Source organism: Aulonocara stuartgranti, assembly GCF_965226115.1.
Source record: "Aulonocara stuartgranti genome assembly, chromosome: 15".
Taxonomy (NCBI): Eukaryota; Metazoa; Chordata; class Actinopteri; order Cichliformes; family Cichlidae; genus Aulonocara; species Aulonocara stuartgranti.
Window position 1 is genome coordinate 10886947 of NC_138951.1, and position 15799 is coordinate 10902745.

Consider the following 15799-nt stretch of genomic DNA (forward strand, 5'->3'; position numbering starts at 1 on the left):
GGCCATGGCGGAGTTTGGAGTCTGACTGTTTGAGGCTGTGGACAGGTGTCTTTTACACAGATGATGAGTTCAAACAGGTGCCATTCATACAGGTAACGAGTGGGGGACAGAAAAGCTTCTTACAGAAGACGTTACAGGTCTGTGAGAGCCAGAGATTTTCCTTGTTTGAGGTGACCAAATACTTATTTTCCACCCTAATTTACGAATAAATTCTTTACAAATCCTACCATGTGAATTCATGGATTTTTTTTTTTTTTTTCACATTCTGTCTCTCACAGTTGAAGTGTACCTCTGGTGCAAATTACTGACCTCTGTCATCATTTTAGGTGGGGGCACAATCGGTGGCTGACTAAATACTTTTTTGCCCCACTGTAAGTACTGCGTCGTCCTACCATGTAGCAAGAGAATTTGAGAGTGAGTAGAGCTTGCAGTGGATATTCTTAGAGATGCATTCATCCATTCATTTTCTTAACCATGTATCCAACTAAGACTGATGGCAGCTACAGCCTCTCCTGGCTGACACTGGGCAAGATCCATGCATACCAAATTAGGCAGAGCTGTAGATTGCATGTAAGACCTTTTTAGGCCTAAAAGGAATATTTTCATTGAAAAAAATTCTCAACATGTGATTCTGATAAATGCTTTTGCTACTTTCTAAACAGACACATCACTGTATAGTTCATCAAATGCAGTAAAATCTGCGTATGTGTGTAGATATTAGTAACGAACCTTTGTCATGTCCTGTCTATATTGGTATCTGTTTCATGTCCCGGGGGGACTGGATGCACGTTTTGACCCAGATTCCCTATAAGCACAGTGAGACCAAGAAGCACATTAATGAGCACAGGTAGAGTAGGTCAGTGTGTCAACAGGACTGATGCACCAGATAACTACATCCTCTTAAAATGTCTCAGTTTCTAAGAAATTACCTTTGTCATGCATGAAGGAGCCCCCAGTGATGTGTAAACCGTTGGTTTCAGAGTTATTATATTGCCTTTGCTACCGAAGCTGCTCACAGTCATCATGACATGACATGAAAAAAAGACAAAACTAAAACAAACGCTGTTGTGACAGTGATGTACACTGTCTTGTTGGTATATATATATGTATGATTTGTATCACCTTCATGTTTCCAAACCGATATCATGAGCAGCAGCTTTTACAGCTGTGGCTCCAGCAAACATCAGCTGATACTAGAAATTAATTTAAAATAAATTATAACAACAGCTTATCAAGCTTGAACGTGCTGCTGTTGTTGTTTAGCGCAACATCCGCTGGTTTCCTGTTTCTGGCGCAAAGTGGGAGATAAACAAACAAGAGAGACGATCAGCTGATCATTGATCAGTTTCATGATTGAAGTAGCAACAGGAGAGGGAGGGAGGGAGGGAGGGAGGGAGAATGAGGGGAGAAGAGGCAGCTGACAGCGTAAAGACAGAATAACTCCAGCTTTGTGTCTTTTTTTCATTCTAGCTGAAGTACGGGACTAATCGCGTTCCTTTTCCCCTCAATACGGATGTATTGTAATTGGTCCAGCCCAGAGTTGATCATAACCAATTGGCTAATCCACCACCTTTTAGGTGCCATTTAGATTAGTTATTGATTTAGGAAATCTTCACATTATTCTCAGCCTGGGCTTACTCCTGTTTTATAATTCACTAAAGGTCTTGGCACCTTAGACTGCTCTTGTAGAAAGTCCCAGCTGTCCTTGAGGTCTCATCGGTAGTCTCATTACATTTTTTCATGTAATTGTCCTATTTGTGCAGCACAAAGCTTTGAATCTACAACATTGTTCTAACAACAAAAAGAAAAAGCACCTTTGCTTGATTTATCTGGGCAGTGGCACCGAGAAGGAGAAATATCTTGAAGGCATTTGGTCTTCAGAGTTGAAAGCAGAGGCACTCCCTCTTTCTCCATCCATCTATTTCTCCTCCTGATTTATGATGTATTTTCCTTGGGTTTCCTGCCTGTCTTCTCGTGGCCATGAGCAATGAGCTGGTCATGAATATTTTGGGCCGGACAGCTTGCTCACGTGTTGGGCGCACGCAGTCACTCTCGTGCATCTCGTGTCGCTGCCTGCAAGCCTGTCCCCGAGAATGGATTGCCAGGGTGCCAGCACAACACACAACTGTTGAAATATTTAAACATCGGATCATTACTACGTTTACCATGTAATTACACATGCTCATTTGGTATTCCACCTCGATTTGAGCGTGCATGTGCTCGGTAGATTTGCTGTGTGTTGCTGTACAAGCAGATATGCGCCTGCACAACACCCTCGCCTGTGTGCTGCACGTAGGTGTGTATGGTGCGGTTAGTGTTTTGCGAATCCCCGTGTAGTCTTTGAACAGGGCTCTGTGTATTATTGTGATCTTGTGTGTGTTCACAGCTGCTGTTTTCCTGGACATGGTTCTGGTAACACCCTGCGTAATTCTCCCCTCCCTGCAGCTCAGATCAATACAGTTACTGGGAAAATTGAAAGCTTTATGTTGCACATATTACTGCAATGTCAGAAAAGTGAGAGAACGGACTGCGTTCATGCAAATCCTGTATATGCTGTTACATAACAGGCTTTTACCTTTTCTGTAGAGACTATAGGCAGAGTAAAATGTAACAAAACACACCCACAAATCATATTTTGCCTAGAAAATGCTTTTTTATAGGACATTTTGAATAATCAGGAAGGTTATACAGATATATCTGCTAAATCTTGTTAAAATATTGACATGTTAATCTGGTCTAAAACTAGCAGATGTTGGATTGGAACTCAAATTTTGAGAACAAAGATGTTTTACAGGATATGTTTTGTGTTTTCCACTTTTTAATCATTTATTTATCAAGATTAAAACGTGTTGCACAATTCTGCAGCATCTACCATTTCAGCTGTTTCACCTTCCTTTTGATTCCTTTGGCAATTTTCAATTTCTTCAATAAAATAAATTAGCTCGAGCATTGCCTGTTAATGGAGGGTACTCTGTTACAATTTTATTGTTTTTATATTTACACAGCCCCACTTGATAGCAATGATAATCTTAATATGTGTTATATTGTAAAGAAAAGACTACAGACTACAATAAATTAATGATGAGTGTTTATAATTGTATTTTAAGGATTACAGTTCTCTCTAAATTAAAGTTTCTGTTGAGTTTTTTTTAAATTAAGTGTCACATTTGAAATGCCCCGTTGCCTCACAGTTTAATTCTATTCCGATCAGTCAGCTTGAACCAGTTTGACCTTTTTATTATGATCTCCTGTTTATTATGATTATTATATCCCAACAGACACTGAACACTGTGTGACAGATCCCCAGGAGGGCATGTCCCTAAGCACGAAAGAACATGAAAGCACCTTACCAGACACCAACAATTAAATTACTTTTGAAGTTGCTAAGATTAACCTCCTTGCGCCATCCTAATTACTGAATCTGTTGGGGAGAAGCAGCTGAACCTGATGACCTTGTCTGTATGGTTTTATAGTTATAAGTCGACTAGCTTACTTTTTTTTTTTTTTTTTGCGGTCATTTAAAAGCCATGATTAAACATTTATGAAAACTGTTTTTTAAATATTTTTTCTATCTTGTCCACATGCGTAAGTATGTTTTTGTGTCTCTCTTCACATTTTCAGGAGGTTTATCAGCAGCACATGGCAAAGGAGCCTTATGGACTCAATCTGGCTGAGTTTCCCTCTGAAGATGACCTACTCGTTTACCAAAGGTAAATCTGAGCTACTAATTACATACAAGGGATGAAAACTATAACAATATGTAATAACATATATTCAGTAGTCATCATATCACAGATACTGGCCCACAATTTCACTCACGCAATCTCAGCAATATTACTTTAAATTTAAAGATGGCCATCCATCCATCAAAGAATCTGTTGACATAACATTTAAGCAAACTGGGTAATCTTTATTTTTCCCACTCAAAGACCTTTTGCTATACAAAATAGCTTCGTTGCCTGAACTTAATCACCTCTTCCTTCTTTTGACTGCTTCCTTTAGCGGTTGCCACAGTGGATCATCTTCCTTTATCCTCACCCCATCTCTAGCATCCTCCTCTGTCACACCCTCTGTGTGTCCTCTTTTGCAACATCTGAGGTTTTCCTCTTTTTCTACCGCTTGGCAGCTCCATCTTCAACATCCTTTGTACACTATATCTGCTATCCCTCCTCTGCACATGTCTGACCATCTCAGCCTTTTCTCTCTAATTTTGTTACCAAACTGCTCAACCTGAACTGTCTCTCTGACGTACTCATATCTGATCTCGTCCATCCCGTCACTCCCAGTGAAAAACTTTACATCCTCATTGCCTGAACCTAACCTCGTAATGACAGTGAAAACAAAAAAACAACGCAAATGAAAATAAGACAAAGGCACCAGCACACATCCAAATACTCCCACTGCAGGTGCATCAAGGCGCTGAGTATTTGGAGCTGATGAGAATGCACTTTTTCACACTGAACAAGTGTGTCCTTTTGGACTGTAGTGTAGTGGTGTCGTCGAACTGGAAAGATTGCGTCAGGAATATTATTGTGAAGTGCCAGTCTTGTAAACTGGACATGACAGGAATACAAGGAGAAAATTACATTACATTGTCACTTAGAGTTGAGGGGAACAGATTCAATTTTGGTGGTCAAAATATGTGACTTCCAAAGAAATTGTATATTTATAAGATAAATATTAGAAATAATATTTATAATAAAACTTTTGCACATAGCTAGTAAGCCAAAATTAATTGTCTTGCAGTTTCTCAAGAAAGAAATTGTGACCACATTTCAGATTTTTTTTTGGGAGGGGGTGAATTGATTTTTGTGGCACTAATGTTTACTGCCCACCTGTTAATTTCATTTAACCTCCCAGGACCTGGCGTCCACATGTGTGGACATCACATTTTGGGATGTCTAGACGAAAATAGTTAATTTTTCTCTACAAGGGCCTGATATCCACTTACGAGGACATTATACTGCCACTGTTAAAACCATACGTGGATCTCATTTGTCTCAGAAACAAAAATTAGGTTAAAAAAAATCTGGTAATTCTTTGTTTTTACATTCATCAGGTCCCAATCAACTCAAATGGCCAAGAAAAATTTAAAATGCATGCCGTGAAAGAGTTCAGGTCTTAGGAGGCTAATGTTTATATTAAAAGATTGAGCTGCAAATCTGGACTGCGTAATGAAATGAAAATGTTTCCATTAGTCCATTAATGCTTCAGTCACACTAAGAAAAACTGTGGTTGGAGATACAATTATTGCTATTTGGAGTCTCTTTGCCTCTGAAATGTTTTTTTTTCTTCAAAGTTTTGGTGCATCAAGACAGCAATAAAATGCCAATAAGACAGAGAGACTATTCTGTCATTCTGCTATCAGTTTGCAAGTGAAAGGGGTCATGTTTGCATCTGCAGTCTGCGAGTTACTGAATTCCTCAACAAATAGTGATGTAGTTGCTGTAGGATGGCGATTTAACTGTAAAAAGACTTAAGTGCTCGGCAGCCCTGCTTTCATTTAGGAATATAAGCAGTTGAGTCAGTTCCCACATTGCAAAGAGACTAGTAGTCAACATCAGCACATACTACCTCAGATGGGTTGTACCATGGTGATAATCTGTGTGTATATATTAAACAACAATTATTTGCAAATCTTTGATAATCTGAGAGCGACTGCAGTCAGTCAAGCTGGGCTGTGATTGTTTGGAGACAGATTGTGTCCCATTAGGGGACGTGTTTAATCATAAAATCATGATTCAAACCCTCAAACTTTAGTTACTGATACTACAATCAGTGCCCGATTGAAGGGTTTGGGGTCGTCACGTGGGTCATATGGCCTTCAAATAGTTTTTCTTTTTTAACTTCCTACCTTTTAGAAATGCATCTCAAACTTCTGTTCTTTTATAGCTCTATGCCACGGCTAGCAATTCTTGCTACCTTTCAGAATGACCATGATCCGCCATTGCTATAAAAATGAAAAAATGGTCAATTGAAGTGAACGGAGTCTTCCATTCAACAGCTCTGGTTGCAAGAAGGTTGCTGTCCTAATTTTATTCTAGTCATAAGATGACTAGGCACTGCTGGAATGTTAAAGTGAAAAGGTTTAGCTTCCTAATTTACTATTTTAGCGTCAACGACAGACATTCAGGTCAAATGTCAAAGTATTGGACAATCTGATATTTTCACCTGCGGATGCTGCTCAATAAAAGTAGTAAAATCTATGAAGTCTACTTTATCCTGAATGAGGCACTTAATATTATCAGTCAGAACAACGCAGTGTTCAAGACACAGGGGCAGAACAGGCAGCCACCCCCTCAGGGTGATATGGGTCATCCTGAAAACAAGCATCAACCAGGCGGGTTTATCACGCCTCTGACCTCACTATTCTTTCTCCACCTTTCCCTTCCTTCTCTTTTCTGCAAGTCCTTTCTATTTCATTTTGTACTTTCTCCCTGTTTGCTGCCAACACTGATTTAGGACACAGTGAATAGCCATCAGCAGGCTTTGAATCTGAACACAACTGTCTGTCTGTTCTTTGGAAGCTTACAGCACGTTTTATACAGAATGATCATTGGATGAAGCTTTGATAGCTTTTTCCCCCTCACACTGCTGTCCTAAATCCAAAGAGGATGACTGAAGTAGAACTGTAGATGGTGGATAGTTATTCTTTTAAGAGAATCTTTGCTGTTTAAAGAGTAAGTGCACATTATAGTTTGGAAAAGACCATGTGACTGCAGACCTCAAACACACTTCAAGGCATTGCAAGAACTGCTGAAGACCATAAAATACCAATGGGCACCTGACACCTGACCTGGAACCCATTGGATAAAAAATGGAAGATTTTTGGAACATTGTGCAAAACCTCAATTTAAGATAAGACAAACTTCTTGAGTTTATGTGAGCTCACATCCAAGCTGTCATTAAAGCAATGGGGGCCATACATGCTATGTGTTTATTATATCAGAAGATATGTAACATGAGCTTTCATCCTCTCATGTACTGTGCTGTGCAATAGTTTTTAGCCACGCCTCACTATTTTATTTTATCTTTTTATCTGGCAATTAGATGGTCAGTTTGCTATCAGATTGAATGGAGTCAAGTTGGGAATTAAACACAATCTTGTTCTGATATAACAGTGTGGTAACTTTGCAAAATTTGCAACTGTTACAGTTTGCGTACATAGAAATTCAGATTGAACAGAAACTTGACCAATAACTGAAATTCTTATACAAATGTTAAAGTAAGATGGACGTTTAATTGCGAAATGATATAAGTGTTCAGCAACCTTACTTTCATATTGCAGTGTAATCAAAATACAACAGTTGGCAGCTCATTGAGTCTGCTGATTCAAAGAGGTGCCCTCATTCCTACACACTGACTCTGACTAATTGCAACATTTTGGCGACCTGTTTGCATTTATAAATGAGGCAGCAGTTGTTTATGAACCTTTCAAAATGTTTCTGAGTGATTGTTGGTCAAGTTGCAAGTTGGTCTTGCAATCAGTCGCAAAAGCAAAAAAATGAAATGCAATCACCGATTTTTTTCTAGTTGCAAAGAGGTTGAATGGTAAATGATTTTTATATAGCACTTTACACTGTATGCCTCATTCAGCCATTCATACAAGCACTTTTTTCAATGCTTTCTATTGAACATTCACAAACAACCAACCTTGCAATCAGTAGATGACCTCTGAGCTACAACCCATGGCATCCTATTTTTACTCTGTCACCAAGTAGATGAAACTACTTGCAGCACAAAAAAAACAATTTACTTGACTTGACTGCCAATCAGATTAACTTAATTTTCAGTACTTCTATCCGGTCGTTAAGTGATGACGTGACGAATCCTACTTCCAGGCCTAAAGTAGTCTGCGTTTAATATGGCTTTTGTGTTGTTAACATGTTTAATGTTATGTATTTTCTTCTATTTAATCTCAAAAAGCTCCTAAAACAGTCAGTGATCACTGTTGACCTCCCTCGGCTTTTATTACCGCTAATCATTTATTTAAGCTCAGTTTTTAAAACCTTAGGATGTAACTACAGCCCAGCCCATGCAGCAATGAATGACTAACCTCATATTGTGGATGGATTATCTCAGTTGTTCTCCTAGCTGAAGTTTGGTCCTTTTACAGCATCCTGCCATGCGATTACATTTGTTCCTGACCACCGAGAACACTCACGTTAACTTTTATCGAGTGGAAAAAAAGTTAGCTTGTTTATATTATGCTAACATAGCTGTGTCGTTAGCGGTCATGTAGCACATCATTATATACCAGCTAGCCAAACTTCAGTAACCTTACAAACGTCACTGCTGTTTAGTTTTCTGTCTTCATTTATGTTGGAAGTGATAACAGAGCTGTACGTTTTAATTTGTTTCCAAAGCCCCGCAGTCAGAACATGCTATATTGTATTTAGATAGAAGCTAGCGAGCTAACCTCCTGCTAGCTCCTAACGCCGTTAAATTTCATAAATTCCGTTTTCATGGATGCCTGGATGTTAAACTCAATTGTTACACCTGGTAGAGCAGAACGCTGATGATTTTATTAAAGATGAAAGACTTCAGACAGTTTTTCAACTCTCAGTAATGCCATAGTGATCGTTTGATATATGGACCTGCAGCGGCGTTTAGGCCCAGACACGGCTAGTGACGTCAGACTTAACGACCGGATAGAGAAATGCAATGTAGAAATGAAAACAAAAAAAGCTTGAATAGATCAGAATGACATGGAAAAATCAAACATTTGAATGTCATAAACATCATGAATCAGTCTCACACACACCAAAACACTGAAACTGATGCATACATTTAAAATACAGCATATGCATTACATAGAAATGTGGCATTGGTCGAGAATGTATGAGCAATTTCTAATAAGTTAGGTAGTTAACGTAACAATAAATAAAATGGTCCTGACATTTAGTTGTTACCAAAACATTTATTTATTTTAACATCTTCACTGACTTAGGTCTGTATTCTGTCTCATCGCACTTCGATGGCAGTCACATTTATACTGGGTGACTAAAGCAAGGGAGTAAACCTTAAAAAACACACACAATTCAAATTGCAGTGAAGAATGCTGTTCATATTCTCCTACTACAGTGGCACATAATGAGAATGAAATTGCATTCATTATTGAAGTTGAAACTGCTCCAAAGATGGTGGCTGCAGCCAGTGCTCTGCTAATCAATGCATTAATATTAAAAATCATAAGCAACAGCCAGAGGGGGACTCAGCAGTTGCATATTATTGAGTCTTTGTGAGAGAAAAATGACCTACAGGGAAATTTGTGATTTGATGATGGTGAGATCTAAATATTAGAGATCTCAGAAGACAAGTTGAACACTGAAGACAGTATGAAGCCTTAAATTGAAAGCATTCGGTAGAGCCATAACGACCCTATTACAGATTAGGGTTATTTGGATCGTTCCGCTCACGATGAAGAGGGCAGAAGCATTTGTAAGCAATGCACACCTACACTACTGGCTTATTTTGCAGAAATATCATTCATTCTCTGTATTATGTTTTGTATTTTCCTGCAGGTTTGCTCACTTGGGTGAGAGCCAGCACAGAGTGGAGAGAACTGAACACATAAACCCGGCAAACATCATCTGTCTGTGAGTAAAACATATTAATAGAAAAAAGGGGAAAAAAGCCACATGTACTCAAACTCAATAAACCTGGCTCACGTGTAATGTATGGTATTGTATTCTTGGTTTGCAGTTATAAATGACCCCTTTTATAAAGCACTCAACATTTTCACTAGCCTTGGGAGAAGGATTGCACTACTAAGTGGTCTCAGTCGAGGCTTCTAGCTGCGCACTGTTTAATTGTCATATGTTTCTTCACTTCTTTGCATACACGCTATTTCCCAGACAGTCCACTCTTTACCGTAGATGGTGTTTGTTTGGTTTTTTTTTCCCCTTTTTTTTTTATCCCTCAGCCAGATTCAAAGTTCAACCACACGTGTGATGGCAATGTGCAGCCATGGAAACGCACAAGATGTTTTTGTCGAGCTGTCTTTTGAGCTGTAAGGCATGCATGCACACACACCTGTGCAAACACATAAATCAGTTTAGAAACAAATTCCTCCTCTACATGCACTTGTGATTTTCTTACATGATGGCTTCTTATATATCAACATTCATACCTGCTAGGTTTTGTCTTCTTGTGAAAGTGCAAAAAACTTGTTTGAACATTTAAACTTATTGATGGTCCTTGCGCACCTCCAGTTTTTAGTCTGTTTAAATCGAACTCTGGCGCAGTCCATTTGTGCTGATTTGAACACTGTAATCGCATGTAAGTGCGAGCCAAAACAACCACACTAAGACCCTTTGGAGGAGGGGGCCCCTGTGTGGTCCCAAATGAACTCCAGAGCAGTCTGTGATTCTGTGAACTTGATTTGACCCCTTTCCAAACCTACTACCAGGTATACATTGCAAGTTTGAGCTAAAAAAAACTTCCTGTAGCTACATGTGCTTTGTGTTCTGGGATGCAACAAGGCGCAATCGATGTGCTGGGGTCTGTATCTATTAGCAACCATCTGTGACATGAGCAGGTATTCTTTTTTTTTGCAGTAGATCAGAACACAGCACCTTCTTACTGTATTTACTGCTCGCACCCTAGACATATATGCCCAATAAGCAGACTGAATATTCTGTAATGATACATTTTGGTTTGCTTGCAGTTCACTTGGATTTTTTCCTGTGTGTAAAGAAATCAAATCATGTGGAAAAGCTACAGCTTTACAACCCCCCTAAAATTACTTTACAACCCCCTAAAATTACTTACTCATTTTGAATCAAGTAAATACAAATTTTTTTTGTCCTGGCAAGAGTAACTATAAATAACTCCCGCACTCACCTTCCCAATTTCATATATGTTGTACATGGAAAATTCCCATCTTTTAGCCGCTGTTTTCTCTTTTAAAAAATTGTCTTTCTGTTTATAGTAAGACAATTTACCTATAACAAATCTCCATTAGTTCAGCATCCAAAGCCTCCCAAAGCAGAAATCACAGATTGATGTTTTTAATCATGTTTTTATGGATTATACAAACGAGATATGACTTGTTAATTTGTGACGATTGGCAGGCAGAGTCCATACTAACTCGCAGTTGGCTCTAAGACACGGTTTAGTTTAGAGATTTCAAATTTTACATATTTAGAAGTTTTGATGAAGAAGTACAGAGATGATCAGAAAGAGCTGTAATGTGTCATTTTGGAAAGCATGTGAAAGGATTTTATAGGATACCAAGAGAAGAGCTATGGTACTGTATGAGGAAGCATGTGATGAAATATTTAATTGTGGTGCAGGACACTGAACCCCTCTTGGCAGTGGTCATGGACAGCCTGGCAGATGAGGTCAGGCAGGAGTCACTGTCGACTGTGATGTTTGCAGTGAGATTAGGGAGGGAGGTGGAGGGAGCTCCTTGCAGTTGTAGTAAAAAAACAGCAAAAAAAAGGTAGTAAAACCTCGCTTCAGGAAAATAAAAAAACACTTTGACACACGTTGATTATTAAGCAAATGTTCCTGAAGGGAAAATGGCTTAGAGACTGCATCAGAGGGAATTGGTAGCGGTTGTATTGTTCAACAGACATTATAGAAATGATACCTTTTTACAGAATGAAAAAGTGCAAAAGTAGGATAGAAATTTCATTAATTAGTTTTCTTTCCCTTGTTATGTTTGAATGCATGGGTGAGAGGTGAGGAAGGTATTCACTTTCAGTTTTCTAAGAAGACCATGAATGCGACTCGTTATCATTGCCAGTAATTTCCTAGAAAACCAGATCGGTTGTCATTCGGATCGACTAAGTTTGATGGTCATGTGGAACTGAAGAGGATATGGACAAGAAATGGTCACTTAGAGGAAGACTGACAGAGGCTGACAAAGACACAGTGGGGACATGTAATCAACTTGGAGGAGGAAAATTCAAGGATGATGAAAGACATGCCTCTGATGTGTTTCTAGTATGTCTTTGGTGTGTGAACCGTTTTTAAATGTGAAAGTTTCTTGTATGTATCCCTTCTTACAGAACAGGAGAAAATTTGTAATTTATCTTACAAAAGTGGCAGAAGTATCAATATTTTCTTTTAGGAAATCTCCATCAGCAGGGAATCAAACCTTTTCATCTACGTTGTCTTTCTCTCTGGCCTTTCAGTAGTCCATCCAGCCATTGTTGTCATCCTCGTGTCAGGCCCGCAGGGTGCTACAGGTGTGTCTGTTGTTGTGCAACAGTGCTATTCTAAGATGTTACAGCACCCCAAACGTGTTGTCACTGTTAGAAGCCTTTTAGAGTGTCACCTCCCTCTATGTTCCTCTATTGATCCATCAGGCTCAGCCAAAGATGACTCAAGTGACGGAGATAAAAATGGAAAAGAAATGAATACTGTAGCCCATTCCTGTTGAGAAACATCAGTGAGGTGTAGAGATTAATGGCCCTCTTTTCTTCCTCTGCTCTCCTCTCACCCCAGCTGGTTAGGACAGATGGCCGCCCACCATGAATCTGGTTTCTAAGGTTTCTACCCATTAAAAAGAACTTTTCGGCACCACCGGGGCAAGTGTTGCTCATGGGAAGATTGTTTGATTTCTGTCTTCAGTATTGGAAGGTCTTGACCTTAAGACCTGACTGTACTCCGTTGCAAATTCGAACACGGACAGCTGGGGGCTCAATGGCCGAGTAATCATTCCTTTTACACTACTTTCAAGTTCGCCGCCTGAGGTGTATGCATCGTTGGTGCGCTGTAAATCCTCCACAGACAAATCCACGTGGTGTAAACAAACAATAGGCTGGCACGTGGATATCTGTATGGACCTTCATGCTGATGATGAAATTTATATCACTTGGACTGTAGCAGACTCATGTGGAAGGTATAATTGAGGCTTTTCTATGCTCTAAAATAAGTTGTCTTATAATAAGGCAAATGTAATGTACAAATTACAGACATTAAACAGTTTATACAGTAATAGTAAGCTCAACAGGCCAGAAGATGAAGTTTGAAATATTTGAAAACACAAACATATTTACTTGAAATGTTTTCAGTGTTGCTCACATGGTTTGTAGGAGTTTGTAGACACATTATACTTCTGCTTTATATTATGTGAACAAGAAAGTAAGAAATAAAAATTATTTTTATGGGTAAAAAAAGGTCTGCTTCTAATAAAAATTCACAAATCTTGTCAATACTGTTTGAATAAGTTTGAAAATAGCCAAATTGTGACCCATGTTTCCAGCTCTGTACACGCAACTTATCAAATTTCTTGCTTGTTTAACTAATATCAGCACTATTCATGTGACAATGTATTAGGGCTAGTGAAAGTTTAAAATAATATTTTCAAGATGATAGTTTTACAAGGAAATAATAGCAAATTTAAGAGGATAAAAGAGGCAAATTTATTAAAAAAAAACCCTCAAATTTAAAAGGAAAATATATCTGAAAAATATACCAGTAATCAATATTGCTTCACTTTTCATTATTAAATGCACATATTTAAACTGCCAACATCAATATCTCATAAGAACTTTATTTGAACACCAGCACCACCTCTTTATAGTCGTATTAAGTCACACTGCAAACTGTGAAGTTCATTTTCAATCAAACATATTGTCCTCTAACCTCATCTAACAGCACCGGTTTCTTTGTGTAGCAGGCTATGAAACAAGTGAGACTTGTTAGAGTCAGATCTCTCCAGCAAGTCTCAGGTGTGTGTGTAAAATCCACTCAAAGTTCTGATGAATCTGTGCCACAGGAATCACTCCTCCTGCTGCATTGGGCAGATTTTAATCAAACTTACACACAGTAATCATCACGGGGCTTTTCGCCCAGATTGCGCCTAAGGGTCACGGTCATATTTGTTATTTTACGGGCAATAAACAGTGAATTGTAACGGATTGCGGTTTCTCAGTTTATGATGAATGAATGCATCAGTCAGTAGTTTTCATTTTCCACATTTTGCAATAAAAAGCCCCAAAACAAAAATGCTATTTGTTTTCTCAACTTGGCCTAGAGATATTTTTTACCTTCAGCACTACTGACTAGTCTGTGTAATTAAGGATTCTTACACAGCAGCCTTGGGGGGGGGGGGTTGTAGCCATATACTCTATGGCTACAACATCCTCCACAGCTCATAATTTATCTCAAGGCTTCCGAGAGCCTCCGCTGTGCCTTTGAAAACAGCCCATCATGAGGCAGGTGCCATTTGAAATGCAGCCATGTGTCTAAACAGCCTCTCACTCAGGCCTCAGCTGTTGTTGGAAGCCTAACTGAATAGATGACTTGACAAGCACGCAGTTGATAATTCACCCAGAAGATGGTAAGACATGCTTTAAAATCTAGTTTTTGGAAAATATGAGTAATACTGCTGTGAAAGCACTCTTCACCCTCCTCGTGTTGTTTCCACCTCTCAGCAGCAGTTTACAGTCTTTTGTTGGCTCAAACAAACTCCTTTCCACCTCTTGTTTTTGCCTTGTCTTAAGCCACGTGATTTGCCTAAAGTTAATGTATATGGTGATACACCAATCACACATGCTTCTCTCCCATTTTTCTTTTCCTTCTCTCTTAGAGAGCCAGTGTCCTGCTTCCCAGAGGACAGCATCTATGCAGTTTTACCTCCACAGGTGGGCAAAAACAGCCAGGAGGTATTTGAGGGCCATGTGATGACCGGTCAGGGCCAGGTGAGGGCGTTGTGCAGAGAGGACATGTTGATGTACAGGGAATACATCAAAAACAGATATATGTGAGACACGGATAATACAGACTGGATCTCTGTTACCAGTGTGAATGGGAAGCACGATCAGCTGCTGAAGATGTTTCGTCGTCATTAATCATGTTTGCTACTACAAACAAATGCAAAATAAAATGTTCTATTTGAAATTGATGTGGGGGGTTTTCTATGGTAAAGGCTGTAAAAAAAACAAAAACAAAGATAACAGTGCATGAGAACTCCGCTTGGCCTCTACTTGAACTGAAGAAAGGTGTTTTGTTTTTTTATAGAAGTCTTTTTATTTTTTGCGATCCACAAGCGTCATTCAAAATTGAAATACTTTGAATGTTAGATTTATCATTCAAAACTGTGCACACATTAAACTGCATCACAGACTGGAGTTCAGGGGTTTGAAAGAGTCGGGCACTTACAAGCCAGTCGTTATAGTCTGTGAGGTCAGGACACGTTCATGTCCTTGTCTTTCCTTTGAGGGTTTTTTTTTAATTTTTTTATTTCTTCAGCAACCTGGAAATTTCTCCTCCTCAGATGTGTTGCATTCCTTTTGTTAAACAGTTTAAGCTTTACCATTTTTAAAGTGCCTTTTGAGATTTTTTTTGCATTATTTAAAAATAGGGGGGTTTTGTCCTGTATTGAAGAGTGCACTGGTTAATTTAAATAAACTGTGTCTTCTTGTGTTGTTAACGATCTGTACAGAAAAACGTAGCAGTGATAGCTTGATATTTGATTTGTTTTTGTTTTTTCAAACCTTGCCACCAGTTTACAAAGTCACACACTAATTTGTTGCATAAATGCTCAGATCAGATAATCATTGTGTACATTAGTTCTACAATAAAATTGTATTTAGTAACAAAGTAACAGTGTGACAGAATATTATTTGAGTTTTGGGTTGTTGTTTTTTTTTTGTTTTTTTTTTTAGTTTTCCACTTTTTCTATTGGCTGCCAGAGCTTTTATTGCAATCTTACTTCACTCTTTGTACAGGTAGAAACGACAGTACCACAAGTTGTTTTGAACAGTAGTTTTTTGAGAAGGTCTTTTAAAGTCCTCTTTTTGACCTTGGTTACACATTCACTCATTTTCAGGTCAGTCTATGC

General features: G+C 38.7%; 1 protein-coding gene across 3 annotated transcripts in view; it reads left to right on the forward strand.

The window, feature by feature from the left end:
- fig4a (FIG4 phosphoinositide 5-phosphatase a) overlaps positions 1 to 15556 on the forward strand; it is a 56187-nt gene extending 40631 nt beyond the window's left edge. For 2 of the 3 annotated variants that reach the window (XM_082506760.1, XM_082506761.1), the window contains 3 exons: positions 3622 to 3710; positions 9525 to 9599; positions 14546 to 15556. In XM_082506760.1, coding sequence (XP_082362886.1) covers positions 3622 to 3710; positions 9525 to 9599; positions 14546 to 14723 — 342 coding nt within the window. In that variant the 3' untranslated portion in view covers positions 14724 to 15556. The other variant, XM_082506762.1, reaches the window with a different exon arrangement.
- The last annotated feature ends 243 nt before the right edge of the window (positions 15557 to 15799 follow it).